At 40.3% G+C, this 19,754-nt stretch overlaps 1 protein-coding gene and 1 long non-coding RNA gene across 2 annotated transcripts in view; one reads left to right on the forward strand and one right to left on the reverse strand.

Moving 5' to 3' along the window:
• The window catches only part of LOC137541371 (uncharacterized), a 135,105-nt gene that overhangs the window by 61,823 nt on the left and 53,528 nt on the right, over positions 1-19,754 (reverse strand). The window lies entirely within an intron of this gene.
• On the forward strand, positions 8,808-9,805 carry BHLHE23 (basic helix-loop-helix family member e23). Its single transcript, XM_068262265.1, has one exon. The coding sequence runs from the start codon at positions 9,084-9,086 to the stop codon at positions 9,705-9,707; it is 624 nt and encodes a 207-aa protein (XP_068118366.1). The 5' UTR covers positions 8,808-9,083; the 3' UTR covers positions 9,708-9,805.

Here is a 19,754-nt window from a genome sequence, read left to right on the forward strand (position 1 = left end):
AGGTTGTCAATAGAAAGAGGAGACAAGCGGCATAGTGGGATCATGTAAATACACCTCTTGTTTCCCCCTATTACTTTATAGCAAGTTCGCAAGTGTTGGTAGTATCAACAGGATTACTTTAACCTCCCTGGCGTTTTGATTCCCCGCAGCCGCGGGCGGTTTTTTTAACCTACTTTTTTTTTTTTAATCATGTAGCTAGCCTAGCGCTAGCTACATGATAACCCCTTCCCTGCTGAATCCCACCCATCCTTCCGATTGCCGCCGGCAATCATGCCCATCAGGAAATCCCGTTCTGAACGGGATTTCCTTCAAGGCTTCCCCGTCGCCATGGCGACTAACGGATTGACGTCATCGACGTCGTGATGTCACAGGGAGTCCCGATCCACCCCTCAGTGCTGCCTGGCACTGATTGGCCAGGCTGCGCACGGGGTCTCGGGGGGGCCTATTACGCGGTGGATCGGAGAAACACACAGCTAGCAAAGTGCTAGCTCCGTGTTTCAAAATAAAATTATTCAAACCTGAGCGGTGCCCTCCGGCGTCACTGGACGAGCTCAGCTCGTCCAGAATGCTAAAGAGGTTTTAAACCGCAGTATAGCAAAGCAACCAAAAGCTGTCACTGTCTGTAGAATGATGTGCAGATCTCTATGGCATTGTTATTTCCTGTATTCATAGCTGTGTTCTTTCTGTTCTAAGTAAGCTGCATTTCCTGATGGTGGTGTAGGATTTAACTCTGCATATTCTTTTTCAGTAAAGAGGTCTAACTTGTTATACTGGGAGAAAATTGATTTTAAAGGACTTGTTCTGAGTGTGGGAAATGTGTCAAGGGCCGGTGACTTTAGCAAAGGCCCCTTACATGCTAAAAACACCAAATTTGCAGGGTATGTGAAGGAGGTCAAGTGGGTACAAGAGAAAAATACCTTATAGTTTTTGAGAAAATCAATTTTAAATTTCTTGAGCTGAATGTGGGAAATGTTTTAATGGTGGCCGACTTTAGCGGTTAATAGCAAAGCCCCCTCATGTGCTACAAACACCAAATGTGCAGGGTATGTGAGGGTGGACAGTTGGTACAAGAGGGAAAAAAAATTCAAAAAGATCTTATCCTTTTTTTGAGAATACTAATTTTAAAACTCTCGTTCTGAGTGTAAGAAATGTTTCAAGGGTCGCCGAATTTAGCGGTTCATAGCAAAGCACCCTTATGTGCTAGAAACAGCAAATTTGCAGGGTATGTGAAGGTAGACAGTGGGTAGAAGAGGAAAACATTTCATTTTTCAAAAAAGACCATATAGTTTTTGAGAAAATCAATTTTAAAATTCTTGTTCTGAGTGTGGGAAATGTTTCAAGGGCCGGCGACTTTAGTGGTTAATAACAAACCCCCCTACATACTAAAAACACTAAATTTGCAGGATATGTGAAGGAGAATTTTTTTTTTTTCAAAAAGACCTTATAGTTTTTGAGAAAATCAATGTTACATTTCTTGAACTGAATATGGGAAATATTTTAGGGCCCAGAAAATGCATAAACAAATTTGCATGCGGTTGCAAATTCGTATGTGTTTGTATGCAAATGTTCATGCAAATTTTCGTGTATTTTTGTAATTATGCGAATTTAACCATGTCAGTGCCCGTGTGCTTTTACGTTGACTTTATACAAAAACGTATGCGAAATTTGCATGGAAAATTCACATAAAGGTAACGCATGTGAATTTCCTATTAAATACAGTACATGTGAATCGCACACTAGCCTTGCGGTGTGCGAATTCTGATGGCTCTGCAGATTTTGTCTGTGCAGCACTGGATCCCAGGGAGGTGAGTGAGTGCTGGGCTGCTGCAGAACTCCCTAGCAGCATGATTTTTTTTCCAGGTTTTAGGATCTGAACGCATGTAAAAAAAAATTGCACAAAAATCCAAAAAGAATCACAATACCAGAAAATTATGTTACATAGTTACATAGTTATTTTGGTTGAAAAAAGACATACGTCCATCGAGTTCAACCAGAGAACAAGGTACAACACCAGCCTGCTCCCTCACATATCCCTGTTGATCCAGAGGAAGGCGAAAACACCCTTACAAGGCATGGTTCAATTAGCCCCAAAAGGGAAAAAAATTCCTTCCCGACTCCAGATGGCAATCAGATAAAATCCCTGGATCAACATCATTAGTAATTGTAGCCATGGATGTCTTTCAACGCAAGGAAAGCATCTAAGCCCCCTTTAAATGCAGGTATAGAATTTGCCATAACGACTTCCTGTGGCAATGCATTCCACATCTTAATACTCTTACTGTAAAGAACCCTTTCCTAAATAAATGGCATGTATGTTTTACAATTCAAACCACACTGGTCCTTTCTATCCTGTTCCTTTATATAAACATTTGAAAATAAGAAATATATCAGTTTAAAGGATGGGTATAAAGTTTAGAGTCAATCATGGGCGGCGCCAGGGGGGTGCTTTGGGGTGCTAAAGCACCCCCCAAAATATTCAAAGCACCCCCTTAGCACCCATGTGCCGCCGCTCCGCTCTCTCTCCCTGCTCCGTCTCAGTCTGTCAGTGCTAAAAGAAAATGGTTGCCGATGTCCACAAATGCAGACATCGGCGGCCATTTTCTTGTAGCTATCTAACAACAGAGGGAGAGGAGGCAGGGAGAAGTAGGGAGAAGCAGAGAAGAGCCTGGCTTTGACGCAGGAGAGGAGGCGGCGGCGGTGGGAACAGGAATAGAGGCAGCGGCCGCCAGCTCAGAAGAATACACGAGCGGCGGCCGTGGGAACGGCGGGGCATACTGGGGCATCTATACTACCTATACTGGGGCAGCTATACTACCTACACTGGGGCAGCTATACTACCTATACTGGGGCAGCTATACTAACTATACTGGGGCAGCTATACTACCTGTACTGGGGCATCTATACTACCTATACTGGGGCAGCTATACTACCTATGCTGGGGCAGCTATACTACCTATACTGGGGTATCTATACTACCCATACTGGGGCAGCTATACTACCTATGCTGGGGCAACTATGCTACCTATGCTGGGGAACTATACTACCTATGCTGGGGCAGCTATACTACATATGCTAGGGCAGCTATACTACCTATACTGGGGCAGCTATACTACATATGCTAGGGCAGTTATACTACCTATACTGGGGCAGCTATACTACCTATACTGGGGCAGCTATACTACCTATACTGGGGCATCAATATTACCTATGCTGGGGCAGCTATACTACCTATACTGGGGCAGCTATACTACATATGCTAGGGCAGTTATACTACCTATACTGGGGAACTATACTACCTATACTGGGGCAACTATATTACTTATACATGCTCACTTTCCAGTGCAAAGACATGCCCATTTTTTACCACGCCCGTGGTTTGTGGGGCCACAACCTTTTTTTCTGCAGCGCAAGGTCACAGCAACCCCTAGAAAATATCCAGCATCTGCATAGCACCCAGGGCCGGTTCAAGGAACAATTGGGCCCTAGGGCAAAATTAGCTTGGGGGCCCCTGAACAGACACCCCCCCCCCCCCCCGACCAAAAAGCGTCATTCGAGGCCCTTTATTGCAGCCAAATTTCCCTCCTGGGCCCCTGAGCTGGCTGCTGACCCTCCCCCAATCACCTCCCAACTTAACAGACTCTGCAGAGTCCCTGGGGAGCAACAGTTAAGATGGGGGAGGGACAAATTGGGGGCCCCTGCAGGCTCTGGGGCCCTGGCGCAATTGCTCATTTTTCCTATGGTAGCTCCGGCCCTGATAGCACCACCTAAAAAAAATTCCTGGAGCCGCCCCTTGAGTCAATTGAACACATTTCAGTAGAAAAATAAATATATTTACATACATCTGTACATCAGTCCTGAAAGAGGGACAAAGGAGGAAGGAAGAGGAGCAGTTGGGATATATATATATATATATATATATATATATATATATATATATATATATATATATATACATATACATATATATATATATATATATATATATATATATATATATATATATATATATATATATATTATACATATATATATATATATATATATATTTCCTGTTTCTGTTTTTGGTCTTTAAGCCTTGTGTATACAATTTTTGCAATTGTGTTGAGTTTGCACTTAGTGTATCACTTTTCTCTAATGTATATTGCGGGGTTGTCTATTGGTTAATACTACATATCGCATGATAGGCTATGTGTGCATTATTTCATGACATGTATTGTGCACCCTTGTTGGAAATTTTTTTTAAAAAAATGTTGAAGTTTAAAAAAGTTTCATTTTTGGATATTACAACCCCTTTTAAATATGCTGTGAATTTTCTCAGTTTTGTGCAGAGTGCAGACATCACCAGCAAACTGCTATTTCAAGCCGCATACTATTTTGCATTAAATCCGCATGCAAGCCATAAATTATTAGCATCTCAGTGACCATCTCTGCAGGATCACTGCTCAGGATGCAGAGGATGGCACATTTATTTGAGAGTACTGAAGCAGCTGGGGGTGATCAAAACCCCAAGGAAAATATAGGGGACTAAAAGAGACTGAAAAGGCCTCCTATTAAAAAGCAATGTTTAGTGTGGTTTACCTTCTTAAAACAGAAGTTATTTGTGATAATTCAGCTGTAAGTGAACATCTGTGGTTACCCACAATGCACCACTACTGAATATGCAAATTATCTCTTTATGCCCCCGTAAGCCAGGCTAGCATCCAGAACCGCTGGTGTATAGCAAGCCTATAGCTTTAAACTACTACTAAAAAAGCAATGATTAGTATGATTTGCCTTTTTAAAATAAGTTTCAAGAATGCAAATCACACTAGTCAACATTAATTTGAAGGACAGTACGCATGAAGTGAAGATTTGTTTTCCAGCCTGTAGATGGCAGTAAAGAGCTTCGTGTGAGAGCTGTGCATAAATCACACTGGCAGAGAGTAGAGGGGGGATAGCTGCAGGTGATACTTTCTCTCCTGTAGAGATGTCTGCCTGTGTGACATATAGGAGGCTGGGACATAATTACAGCCAGACACACAACCGACAACAATACCTCCTCCTCTTTGCTAACATTTCACACTGAAGGAACAGACTAACCAGCAAGCTACTTATGAACCAGAACTCAATGGAGTGTGTGAGGGTTTGTAACACCGAGAGGTACAAACTAACCAGCAAGCTCCTGGTGAACCAGAACTCATTGGAGTGTGTAAGGGGCTACAATGGTCCTAAAAGCCCCCTTACTAAAATGCTATGGAAAACAAAAGTATGCTTTCTTAGAACAGAAAGAATTTACGATAATGTGATGTCTCCCAGTGCACCACTGCTGAATATATGCAAATTAACCATTGTTGCCCTTAGAAGCTAAACACACCTCCAGATCCGCTGGAATGCAATGATGTATCAGCTTGTTAATTTGTACAGAGCCATAATAATCCAACATGCATATAGACTGTTTTGGATTGTGTGATCCTCATCAGTGCATGGCATGGATTAATTTGGCTCTATGGAGTAGGACTTGTAACACCAAGAGGTACAGACTAACCAGCAAGCTCCTGGTGAACCAGAACTCATTGGAGTGTGTAAGGGGCTACAATAGTCCTAAAAGCCCCCTTACTAAAATGCTATGGAAAACAAGTTTGCTTTCTTAAAACAGAAAATATGTTCGATAATTCAGGTTGGAGTGAGCTTGATATGTCTCCCAGTGCATCACTGCTGAATATATGCAAATTAACCATTTTTGCCCTTAGAGGCTTAGAATATATGGTTAATTTGCGTATATTCAGCATTGATGCACTGGGAGACATCTCAAGCTCACTCCAACCTGAATTATCGCAAATTCTTTCTGTTTTAAGAAAGCAAAATCTTATTTTCCATAACACTGAAGGAACAAACCACTCCTAAGGTAACATGCAGCTCTGCATCTGTCGTGGGACTACAAGTCCCAGAAATCTCCATTAGCCTGAGACTAGAAATTTAGGGTTATCGGTAAGATGTTAATAATGGTGTTTCTTCTGGCACACCCACATGGGGTTGGGAAATGAATGTTCCTGTCAGCATTAGAAATCACGTTTTGGAGGTTCATCCCTGTACTGAAGCACTTTACAGAGTACATATGTCACTGACTGTACTCAGAGGAGCTCACAATCCTTTACTACCATAGTAATAGTCTAATGTCCTGCCATATTATTATTATGTATTTATATAGCACTGACATCTTCTGCAGCACTTTACAGAGTACATAGTCATGTCACTGACTGTCCTCAGAGGAGCTCACACTCTAATACTACCGTAGTCATAGTCTAATGTCCTACCATATTATTATTATGTATTTATATAGCACTGACATCTTCTGCAGCATTTCACAGAGTACATAGTCATGTCACTGACTGTCCTCAGAGGAGCTCACACTCTAATACTGCCGTAGTCATAGTCTAATGTCCTGCCATAATATTATTATGTATTTATATAGCACTGGCATCTTCTGCAGCACTTTGCAGAGTACAGTCATGTCATTGACTGTCCTCAGAGGAGCTCACAATCTAATACTACCATAGGCATAGTCTAATGTCCTACCATATTATTCTTATGTATTTATATAGCACTGACATCTTCTGCAGCACTGTATAGAGTACATAAAATGTCATGTCACTGACTGATTATTATTATGTATTTATATAGCACCGACATCTTCTGCAGCACTTTACAGAGTACATAGCCATGTCACTGACTGTCCTCAGAGGAGCTCACAATCTAATACTACCATAGGCATAGTCTAATGTCCTACCATATTATTCTTATGTATTTATATAGCAATGACATCTTCTGCAGCACTGTACAGAGTACAGAGTCATGCCACTGACTGTCCTCAGAGGAGCTCACAATCTAATACTACCATAGTCATAGTCTAATGTCCTACCATATTATTCTTATGTATTTATTTAGCACTGACATCTTCTGCAGCACTGTACAGAGTACATAGTCATGCCACTGACTGTCCTCAGATGAGCTCACTATCTAATCCCTGCCATAGTAATATGTACCCAATCATAGTCTAAAGCTAGTAATATGCTGTAAAGTTGTTTTTTTTTTTTTTGCCTGATTAGACAAAATGTCCAATCGATCATAAACAATTGCAATCAATATTACGATCGATATTAAGGACTGGTATCGGTCTGAAGACCGATCTGCAATGTTGGTCTTTAGTCATAAAATAATTGATCAACTGATAACAATGTTTTGTAGCCAGCTTAACGCCAACTTGGGAGAAGTCAGCTCACATATCTGTGTGTTTTTGGAAAATGGAGATGCCTAGAAGAAAACCACGCAAATACGGAGCGATCACATGATCAGGACGTCAGTATAATCTGCTCACAGTTAGGGGTAGTGGCGTTCCAAATGATATTATTATTATTATTTAATATTAATATAGCGCCGACATATTACGCAGCGCTGTACAGTATATATATATATATCTTGTCACTAACTGATATTCAGATTTATTGCTGAAATGCGACTTAAGGTGCTCATTAACGTATCAATTTTTCCTTCAGATTCGATCTTTTGATGCGATTTGAAGGATCGAAACTAATCGGAAGGCAGTTATCGATTGTTACCATTAATGGAATAATTTAAGAAGGTTTTACATTCATAAAATCCAATTTTTGGATCAATACTTTTTTTCTTTTTCAAATTGACCAAAAAATCGTTTCACATCAATTTGCGCCACAAACAGCGCAGATTTCTAGACAATTTCATAAAAAAAAGTGTTGAAAGATCGAATCTGAAGGAAAAATTGTACATTTAATGGGCACCTTCAAGGTGACCACTAATGATACAATCTTAATTGTACAATCTTACCATTTCTATGTAATACGAAGCTCTACCTCAAGTATCCATTCAGAGTATATTCACTCCGTTTACCCCTCTACTACATAGTTTTGTTAAGATTGTAGAATCAAGACTGCATCATCAGTGGTTAAAAAACAAACAGTAATACAATCGATTTTTCTTAATTAGTGCTTGCTCAAGGAAATATCGATGGTTTACTTTATCGGCTTTAGTGCCCATTCACACTAGGGCGATTTGCAGGCGTTTACCATGGATCGCCGAATTGCCATTCGCTAGCGCTTTTAAAAGGGCTAGTGTAACAAATAGTATGTAGCAGTGATCTCACTGCCACAATCACCGGCCATTCAGGGTAAAATCAAACCAAGTGCATGCGATTGTGATTTTAGAGCAAACACAATGTTAAAATCCGCAAATCGCAATCACTCAAAAATTGTACAGTTAAAAATATGCGCAAACCGCAAAAACATTGCTGCTGCAAAACACTAGCGATTTGACAATCCCTAGTGTGAATGGGCCCAATATGTTACATAGTATATGAGAATGTAAAACTATCAAAAAAAAAATAAAAAAAAAAAAAAATATATATATATATATATATATATATATATATATATATATATATTAAAAAAAATCTATAATCCTCATTTGATTCTTGGACAGGGAATTAGCTTAGTATTTACTTAGCTTAGTATTTACCCCAGTCGGTTAAAATGTCACATAGTGTATGGATATAAAAGAATCAATGCCCAACATCTGATAGGATCCTAAAGTGTGATCCCTGCAGCTCTATCACTACTGCACGGAATGGGAGAGGTGGGGGGCTCTGAGCTCCCATGCCTGAGCACAGCCATCATAGGTCAGGAAGGAGGGGGAAGGATGGACTGCACACTCTGCACAGAAGCTGTCTGGCAGCTCTCTCCTCTCCTCTCACAGCTGATGGGGGCAGAACACTGAGTGGTGACGTTGGCAGGGGGAAGAGCAGTTAGAGGTGAGATAGGAGTTGTAGGCTGAGACTGGCAGAAGCTGAGCAGTGGGCAGGAAGAGGGTGGGCTGTGATGAAGAGTAATAGGTGAGGCTACAGCAAAATAGAGTGAGGCTGGCACTACACACAGCACCAGACTGACAGTAGCACCACAAGCTGGCACTTCTGCTGGATTGCAGCCCACCAACATTCTCCCCTCCCCTCATCCCTCCTTGTTCCATGCCTGTGTGAGCCTTGTTGGAGCTTGCTGAGACTTGGCCATAAGCGGGGGATGGATGAGATGAAGGCTGTGCCCGGAGACCCCTACCTCTCCCTGGCACAGAGCTACGGGCAGACCTTCTACGGAGCTCTCCGTGGTGCTGAAGCTACGCGCAATTACGTGGCGCCTCCGTCCCTGGACTTCAACCCCAACTCCAGGGACAGCAGCGACGAGCAGACCGGGGATGACGAGGACGGCTACGAGCAGAACAAGAGTGGTTCCTCTTATGACACCGACGGCAAACTTACCGGCAAGAAGCCCAAAGAACAGCGATCACTGAGGCTGAGCATCAACGCCCGGGAGAGGAGAAGGATGCATGACCTGAACGATGCCTTGGATGGCCTGAGGTCCGTCATCCCCTATGCCCACAGCCCCTCAGTCAGGAAACTCTCCAAAATTGCCACCCTGCTCCTGGCCAAGAACTACATCCTCATGCAGTCCCAGGCTTTGGAGGAGATGAGGAGGCTGGTGGCTTACCTGAACCAAGGACAGACTCTCACCGGCTCCCTGGCTCCTTTTGGACAGTCGTCTGTGTACCCTTACCCTGGCACCAATGTGCCAACCTGCCCTGACAAATGCACAGCCTTCCCCGGGGCCACTTCAAGCCTTTGCAAGCACTGTACAGACAAGCCTTGATGGACCATCTGGGGGTGACCCATCTTCTTCAGGACTTTCTTTGACCACCCACCTCTCAGGACTCTGCTACTTGGTAAAAAAAAAATAAAGAAATAAAACAAACAATTCACTCTCTGCCGTGCTGGGATCTGGGGCTACTCATGTACCCATGCATTTATTTCTCTGATAACATGTACTTTGCTCATAATGGTGACCATCTTCTCCATGACATGAAACCTCTACCCAAATCCATAACTGAGACCTGCTCCTCTGTCACATATGAGGACTCCCACAGGTTGGCAATGTGGAATAATGCTGGTATGAGGATAATAAATCAGACATAAGTGAATCTTTTTGGGTCATGCTTTTTTTTCCTAAGGTGGAAGACCATAACCCACTTATTTTATTCTTTAGAGAATTTGTGGTCTATTGAGGAGACTGTGATTAATTTATGAAAGTCTTAACCTGAATGTTTGCATCCACTTTACGCTGTGTTTACCACTGGGAATGCTTGGGGAAGGGGGGGGGGGGGGGGGGTAGGGAAGAGAAAAGGGATCACATTTCATGCATTATTTTGTCTACATATTATTATTAATATTTTAATTTTAGCCACCCTTCCGCAGCTACCAGAAATGTAGGCAAAATTTGAACAGCTGAGGATGAGTGGGGGGTGCACATTGTTTTTCAAGAGAATTACGGTACCTTGCGTTGTCCATACTCTGAATGTTTCTGTTAACTCTTTAATGTCCATTATTCATAATCACTGCTAACAGCAACACTGTCATCCTTAAACATGTCCATTAGATTTTTTTTTTTGGGGGGGGGGGGGGGTGAGAGGGGTTTAGCTAGTATCATTGCTCTGTATCGGGGGGGGGGGGAGGGGACATCGGGGGAGGGGGCCTCATCATGCAAGGGTGCCTTGGGCATGCAATCTTTTTTCATAAATATAGGTAAACATAAAATGCCTTTTAACCAGTAAAATTCAGGCTTAGAGTCCAGTCATGGAAAAAAAAAAAAAAAAACTCAAGTAGAAAAAAAAAAAATTACACAAAGTTTAATTGTTAATATTATAGTAAAGCAACATAATCAACTATAAAGAAAACAATTTTTTGTGCAAAATTGCATGTGCTATATAGTAAGTAATTTGAGATTCACTGACTTCATTGTGTCCTTTAAAGCTATATGGTATGGAAAATAATAATTTCTGTAAATAATTTGTATTTAAAAACATTTTTATTTTTTTATTTTTTTGAATTACAAAATTACCTAAGCCCCAAATGTTATTGAATCAAAAGTTTAAAAGCCATAAAAATGCAGCTAAAATCTTGAATACTTGTTTTTATAAATGAGTGACCTTGCGGTGTCACGGGTTACAATCGAAATATTTATTAATTGCAATAAAACCATTGCCCCTTGTGCATATGTGCTACATGCATATACGCCCCTTTCATACTACACAAATATCTGATCATCAGACTTTACAGGTTTTGTAATAAAGAGTACAATTTATAGTCAGGAAGATGTCTGTCAATAATGCCAGTTTTTCAGTAAAATTCTAGGAAATATTGTGTCCTCCATGTTCAGGTGAAATTTTTGAATTTTCTCACAGTTGATTTCTAAAATTATTATAATTAAGGGTTGAACAGATTCTATTTACTATAAAACCAACCCTATTTCAGACAATCAATAAAGAGTTAGAGTTGATTTACTAAAGTTGGAGAACACTGTAAGAAGCTGAAGAACATAAGTCATCCAGAAAACCTGAACTTGATATTTTTAAACACCCTGAAATGACTCAGAATAGTTTGGGAGTGTTCTTCGAGTGTAGCGTTTTCAGTTAAAAAGAAAAAAAGTTTGAATAGAAAAGAAATTCTGTGCTACGGTATGTGGCAGTTGGGGGCTACTAACCAGTCACTACTCACCTGATGAAGTTAGTTACAGTCACGAAAATCAGATCTTCCTAGTACCTAATAAGAATGTTCTACCATTAAAAAGTAAAGTACAATTTCATTATACAATTGCTACAAACATAGATCTGCAAAACTAATATAAATATTATGTTTTTATTTTATTTTTTTGCAATTTCATGTTACTAAAAATAATATTTTAATTTGCAGTTGGTTACAAATTCCAAAAACTGAAACCAAGCTCAAATTGCTCTTCTTTTCAGCCTTGGCAGCAGTACTGTTGGGAGTACTTTTACCATAAGAATGTTTCGAAATTCTCACCTTGCTGCCAGAGTAATAAACTACACAAAGATGGAGCCTTTCTTACTAACTTTAACACCTGCACTAATTCACTGACTGACAGTAAACATTGATACTCCTTTCCATCATTTTCAATTAAAAGCATTGTGCAATGACAGTGTTTTAATATGCACACAAAAACAAAGTAATCAAGTTAAAATAATATTACCTCAAAAAACTACTGCTAAAAATACTTTGTTCCACTAATTAGGGGGTATTTTTCTTTTTACATATTTTAATAATAATTTATCTAATTGATGCCTTCTTATTTTACAGGTTATGGTCTTTATTTGTTAATTGTCTGCTGTCATGTAGCAAAAGTTTGGAACCTTTCTGTGGGTCTTAAAGGGGTTCTTTCGCGAAAAAAGTAGGCAGTTAAAAAATGTGACAGATGACAGGTTTTGGGCCAGTCAATCTTTTTAAGGGGGATTCTCAGGGCTTTCTTTGTTTTCAACAGCATTTCCTGAACAGCAGTTTAACTGCCAAAATAGCAAGATACCAGCCGGCCTTCCTAATCACTTGCACACTATTACGTCAGTTAGATTTTGCAACTGTTGTTCAGGAAATGCTGTTGAAAACAAAGAAAGCCCTGAGAATCCCCCTTAAAAAGATGGACTGGCCCAAAACCTGTCATCTGTCACATTTTTTAACTGCCTACTTTTTTCGCGAAAGAACCCCTTTAAAAAAATGTAGTGGAGTTGCTGAAAGTTAGCAAAGTAAAGTTTGTGTTTTTATTGCATACAGTATCCGCAACAAGACATTTATGTCAATTTGTGACAGCTAAGGGGCTTTTTTTTAACATAACATAAAATAAAAAAAAATTGATCTTGCAGGAGAAACACATAGCTACAATAATTCAGGAACCCCACTATGTTCTGAGATATCTGAAGAGATCATGGCCTATATGCAAATAACTTTTTCCCCTGAGTTTTTTCTCCTTGCTGAATTTTTTCATCTCCTGCAAAAATAGGTGAAAACGTACTATCAACTTTCTTGCTTGCTGGAGGTTTTAAAAGGCATTTTATTGACAAGGTATGAAAATATTACCTAGGGTAAAACTCAGGAGAAAAAGTTAATTGCATACGGGCCCTTATTAATATCAATGCCTTTTAACCACTTGAAGACTCAGCCTTTACCCCCCCCCCCCCCCCCCCTTAAGGACCAGCGCTGTTTTTTATGATCTGTGCTGGGTGGGCTCTGCAGCCCCCAGCCCAGATCAGATTGCATGCAGAGCGATCAGATCGCCCCCCTATGGGGATGATGTGCTGGGGGGGTCTGATCGCTCCTGCCGGCTGGCATGTTGTGGGGGGGGGGCACCTCAAAGCCCCCCTCCGCGGCGAGATTCCCCCCCTCCCTCTCCCCCCTGGTGATCGGGGCTGCACAGGACGCTATCCGTCCTGTGCAGCCTGTGACAGGATGTCCTCTGTCACATGGCGGCGATCCCCGGCCGCTGATTGGCCAGGGATCGCCGATCTGCCTTACGGCGCTGCTGCGCAGCAGCGTCGTTCAATGTAAACAAAGGAGACAAACATCTCCTGCGTTTACATTTAGTCTGCGAGCCGCGATCAGCGGCTCGCAGGCTATTCACGGAGACCCGCTCCGTGATCTAACAGGAAACGGCCGCTCGCGCGAGCGGCCTTTCCTGATTAATTAGGGAGGCACCTTGCGACGCAGATGTGCGTCGCTGGTCCTCCATCTACCACTTTGCCGCCGCACTATATGAGTGTGCGGTCGGCAAGTGGTTAAGCACCAGCAAACAAGAAAACACTCAGGCATTGGCAATTAACTTTTTCTCCTGAGTTTTCTCCTAGGAGACCATTTTTCCTCTAATATTTAAATAATTTTTCAGCACTTTGCAATTGAAAAAATACCAAAAAAAATTGATGAAAATGTATTTTCTTTCTTACCGGGTTATTTAAAAGGTATTTACAAGTTGTGAAAATATCCCCTAGGTCTAGGAGAAACCGTAAGAGAAAAAGTTAATTGCATACGGGCCTTAGAGTAACATTTTGGACATTACTTCTGTAGTACTTTTTTATATGCAGAGTGTTCAAAAGTTATTTGAAACAGAAGATGAAAAATGATCCAATAAGTGAATCAAATAAGGGGCCCATGTCATCGATTGCAAGCCGATTAGCAGCATTTACAAAGTTAATCCAGGTCAGAATTGGTAAATCAACCAGTTTATTTTATATTCTTTCCAGAGAGACAGTCCAAGAAATGACCACAAGTGGATAGTCTCATGGAAATTATATATATATATATATATATATATATATATATATATATATATATATATATATATATATATATATATATATATATATTTCTAACTCTTCAATCATTAAGCATTTGGGTGGAAACTGGCTAGGCATCTCCATCGCCTTTTGGGATTTTATAATTTAAAGCATTAGTAGCAAAGAAAAGAGTCTCATATTTTTATTTTCAGGATCATTTGGTCATATTTGCAATTTACAAACTACACTCTGTATTTTAAGCTCAAAAACAAAGCAGAAATAATGATTGTTTGAACATTCCTGCAGTAAAACCTTATCTCAAGCTGTCTCTCACTGTTTCCTGGTTAAGTGCTTCGGAAAACAGGATTGTATTTGACCCAAGTTGGGTCAATAGCTCAGAGAAGCTGTTTTGCATAGATAACAACTGGAGTACTGGAAATCCATATGAGACTCTTTTCTTTCTATTTCTTAGCTGCACTACACATACAATTCATGGGGCCATATGCAATTCACTTTTCTCCTAGGTGATATTGTCATACCTTGTCATAAAATGTTTTGTAAACCACCAGAAAGTAAGAAAATAATCAAAATAATTTCAATATTTTTCACCAACTTTTGTTTTGAGTTCTTTTCAATTGTAAAATGCTGAAAAGCTTTTTAAAGAGAAGATATAAAATATCTCCTAAGACATAACTCAAGAGAAAAAAAAATAATTGCAAATGGGCCATTGAGACAATAAGTTTTTTTTTTCCTCTTCAGGTTTGCTTTAAAGGACAACTGAAGTGAGAGGTATATGGAAGCTGCCATATTTATTTCCTGTTAAACAATACCTGTTGCACGGCAGTCCTGGTATTACTGCCTATTTGGCTGCAGTAGTGTTTGAATCACAACAGAAACAAGCATGCAGCTAATCATGTCAGATCTGACAATAATGTCAGAAACACCTGATCTGCTGCATGCTTGTTCAGGGGCTATGGCTAAAGGTATTAGAGGCAGAGGGTCAGCAGGATGCCAGGCAAATGGTATAGGTTAAAAGGAAATAAATATGGCTGCCTCCATACACCTCTCACTTCAGTTGTCCTTTAAGTTGTGAATGATGTGCAGTTGTAAGAATGTTGTAAATTCACAAAGAATGACAACTCATCTCATCGACAGCAGATCAGAACTTCTTTATAGAAAACTTTAAAAAGCGTTCGTGCAGCAAATGAATCAAAACCAGCTTAATGAAAATTGGTGAAAAATTGTTACGCGAGTGTAAAAGTTGCTCGGAAACCAGTCTAAATCTCTGATTTGGGCAACTGTTTCCCTTTCGCATCAGTTTTGCTCCAGTTTTTCTTGCAGCGATTTTTCTTGCAGCGATCTACCCATGTATTCCTAATGCCTTCCTAGCAGCTAAATCATTCAAACATCATTCAAAGCAGTCAAACATTTTTATTTCTTCAAAAAGGACTTGTGTATGAGAAAATCGGTTTAAAAAATTCAAAGAAAAAATTCATTTTAAACTTGAATGAGCAGGTACAGGGGGACAGAGGTGACACAGAGGGGGACAACGGAGGCCCAGCGTGCACAGAGGAGGTACAGGGGACAGAGATGACACAGTGTTCTGACTTAAGAACAGCTTCATATTAATAACAGACCATACCTCGTTCGTTAACCAGGGACCACCTTACTTTTATTGCAAATTGACTCGTTTTTATATCGGTAATATATTTTTTTAATTGATAATGGCTAAGTATTCATACCAGTTTATACGTCATTGTAACCATGAATTGTCAGGTTTGGTTATAGCCCTCCATAAATGGAAAGCATTGACTAAAGAGAGAAAGCCTTGGCAATGAGAGCGGAGAGCGACCCGGACAGAACCGCCATTCACCGAAGTCTCAGTTGGTTTGCCAGGACTTTTCAGATACTTAATCGTTGTATAAGAGATACAAAATGAAATGATTATTAAGTGCAGATATATAGATCTGTATTTAATCAATATTAAAAGAAACAACTCTGTAGCCAATAAATTGGCGATCATTTTTGATTGCAAAAATTTGTTTGAAAAAGAGCTTGCATATTTTTTTTTTATGTCGATACAGGAGAATTGCGATCAGACGTTGTCTTCTACTAGGGTATGTCTATGGCGGTGTATCTCGACATTTTTACAGCATGTATCCCAATATTAAAGATGACATCTGCTGAGTATCCTCTTGTGGTCCCAACGTCCCTCTCCAGGCAGCAAGCCTAGACTAACATATTTATTAGTGGTGTTCCAGAATAGTGCCTAAACTAAACTTTAAAACATTCCTTTTAGTACGTTTTTCACTTGCTAAATATACTTATTCAGCTTTACGTAGGATTCATCTTTTTCTTAAAGGAGGACTTCAGCCTAAACAAACATACTGTCATCAAGTTAAATTAGTTATGTTAATTAGAATAGATAGGTAATATAATATCTTACCCACCCTGTTTTAAAAAAACAGGCAAATGTTTGTGATTCATGGGGGCTTCCATCTTTTTCATGGGGGCAGCCATCTTTTTGGTTGAAAGGAGGTGACAGGGAGCATGAGACACAGTTCCAACTGTCCTGTGTCCTGATTACCCCTCCCAGCTGCACACGCTAGGCTTCAAATGTCAAATTCAAAATGTAAAAAAAATAAAATTGCACCAAAACAGCAGAACGAGAACAACAACATCAGAAATCCCATCATGCTTTGCACAGCATAAGGGGAAAACTGCCCGGGCAGTTTTCTTCTGTGCAGCTAAAAATGAGGCTTGTATAAGAGAAACAAAGTTCTGATGCTGTGAAACTGTTAAAGAAACACCAAGCCTTTTCAGTGCTGCTGAGTCAATTTTTAGTCCGGAGGTTCACTTTAATCTCAAACCTTTAAAGGACACCTGAAGTGAGAGGGATACGGAGGCTGCCATACTTCTTTCCTTTTAAACTATACCAGTTGCCTGGCAGTCCTGATGATTTCTTTGGCTGCAGTAGCATCTGAATCTCACACCTATGAGAGCACCTGATCTGCATGCTTGTTCAGGGTCTATGGCTAAAAATATTAGTGGCAGAAGATTGATTTATTTATTTATAAAGAAGATCAGCAGGACAGCCAGGTAATCTGCATTGTTTAAAAGGAAATAAATATTTCAGCCTCCATATCCCTCTCAGTTCAGGTGTACAGGTAAGTCCGTGGTTAACGAACGAGATAGGGACTGTAGGTTTGTTCTTAACCTGAATCTGTTCTTAAAGGGAACCTTAACTGAGAGGGATATGGATGTTTCCTTTTAAATAATACCAGTTGCTTGGCAGTCCTGCTGAACTCTTTGATCACAGCAGTGCCTGAATCGCACACCTGAAATAAGCATGCAGCTAATCCAGTCTGACTTCAGTCAGAGCACCTGATCTGCATGCTTGTTTAGGGTCTGTGGCTAAAAGTATTAGAGACACAAGATCAGCAGGAGAGTCAGGAAACTGGTATTATTTTAAAAGGAAAAATCCATATCCTTCTCAGCTTAGGTTCCCTTTAAGTTGGAACACTGTGCCATCTCTGTCCCTGTACCTCTTCTGTGCCCCCTGTGTCTCCAGTGTCCCCCTCTGTGTCACCTCTGCATGCTTTACCTGCTTATACAAGTTTAAAAGCTATTTTTCTTTGAATTTTTAAAATCGATTTCCTCAAAAACTACAAGTCCAATATGAAAAAAAAAATGTTTGACTTGCTCCCATGGAAACACAGAATCCATGCCGTTTGTATTGGCGGGTCGTTCGTAAGTCGGTGACTACCTGTACTTTACGTAATGGATTGGCTGCAACAAGTTCAAGCACCTTTTGAGCCAGCACAACAGAAGTACTCCCTGGGGTGGGAGTATCGCCTGTTGAGAACGTGTAAGTACTGTTCATGATCAGCAAGCTAAACGTCAAATTAATTAATTGTTAATAATTGCCCCCTATAACCTATGAAAGTCTATGTGGGATTACAAAAATAGAACATAATTGTTTTTTCATGTTTCCAGGCTAAATCACAGTGACCTGTTATAAAAGTGTACCAGAGACGATCTAAAATAAAAGTTTTATACATACCATGCAGCCCCTTTCGCTAGTCGCTCCAACGCCGCCATCCTCAGTCTTCTGTATCGCCAGTACCGGGTCTCATAACTTCCTCCAGTCGCGGCCAGTCTACGCAAGAGAAGTGCGCTCTTCTCTTGCACAGACTGGCCACGAAAGGCCGAAGTTACGGGACCCGATACCGGAGCAGGAGAAGGCTGAGGATGGCGGCCTGGGAGCGATCCGTGGGGATGGGGTTGGAGGAAGCCCCAGGTATGTATAAAACTTTTATTTAATATCGTCTCTGGTTTCCTTTAAATATTGTTTTCATCATAAAAGGAAACTTTGATGCCCCAGTGGCTGTAGGATTGCTCCTACTCCTCCTGCATGACCCCAGGTTCCTCTTTCCATGGTGGTTTTAATAAGCAAGTTTCATGAATACATCCCTGGATGACCTCAGCGTGTGATCTCTTTTTCGTCACCTGTGTCTGATAAATCCTCGGTTATCTGTTTATGTAACTTTAGGTCAGTGAATGGAACCTTGATAAACAGCAGAAACACAATAGGGAGGAGGAGCTCAAGTCACACAGTTTTAACTTAGCTGAATTGGGCTGATATTTGGAGAGACAGAAAATTATTTTTAGACAGGTTTGTTTTTATCTTAGATATTCTATATGTACCTTGAGTAAGGAGGAGGGAACAGAGAAAGGTAGAAGGAAATTTGGGCGCCGCGGCTAATGGACGATTTGGGCTCTTCATAGACGCTAATGCAAATATCGTTCATACGGCGGCCAAAGCAGAAATTTGGCCACTTGATAAATATCGTTTTGACCATTAGAATATTGAAGTTTTTTAAATATGTTATCATTTTTGAAACTTGCAATGTTATATTTTTTTGTCATATTATTTCGTTTGTATGTACACATTTTTACGTTATCAAATATTTCATCGTTTGAATGTACAAATTTTACGTTTGTAAGGGTGTTTCTGCAGGTGGAAGGGTTAGGGTTGGGCAACAGGAAATTTGTGTGTGCGGGGGGGGGGGGGGGTATTAGGGTTAGGCTACACTGGCGGGGAGGTTAGGGATTCTTAGTGGTGTGTGAAAGTAGGGTTAGGTTAAACCGTAGTAAAATATCGGTAGGATATTCTTTTGTTTTGTTATCGATATTATTAATTTTCATTTGGCAATATTATTACAATAATATACATCATCTACAATTTAAATGAACAATATCGGTTGATATTAACAATATTTATATTAACGAAATGGATAATAACGCCCTTTTTTCACGGCGCCCCTTTTTCATGCACGCTAGAAAACAATGAAACAGCCCAAACAGATTAGTAAATGCACTGAACTGCACAGAATACTGCATCCGAGGACGTCATTGGCTGCCAACCGCAATAAGAACAGGTATTTCTAGTAGTGTTCTTTGATAGTGTCACGGTTCCGATGACAGCGTATATATTACACAATACTATTGGGTACATCGATGTAAATTTAATGACCGGTTAGATAAAATCGAATACATTTGAAGCCTTTATCAGCCATTGACAT

Source organism: Hyperolius riggenbachi, chromosome 12 (assembly GCF_040937935.1).
Source record: "Hyperolius riggenbachi isolate aHypRig1 chromosome 12, aHypRig1.pri, whole genome shotgun sequence".
Classification (NCBI taxonomy): domain Eukaryota; kingdom Metazoa; phylum Chordata; class Amphibia; order Anura; family Hyperoliidae; genus Hyperolius; species Hyperolius riggenbachi.

Excerpts from the sequence above, each read along its gene's own strand:
- BHLHE23 (XM_068262265.1), top strand. The coding sequence starts at position 9,084 with ATGGATGAGATGAAGGCTGTGCCCGGAGACCCCTACCTCTCCCTGGCA.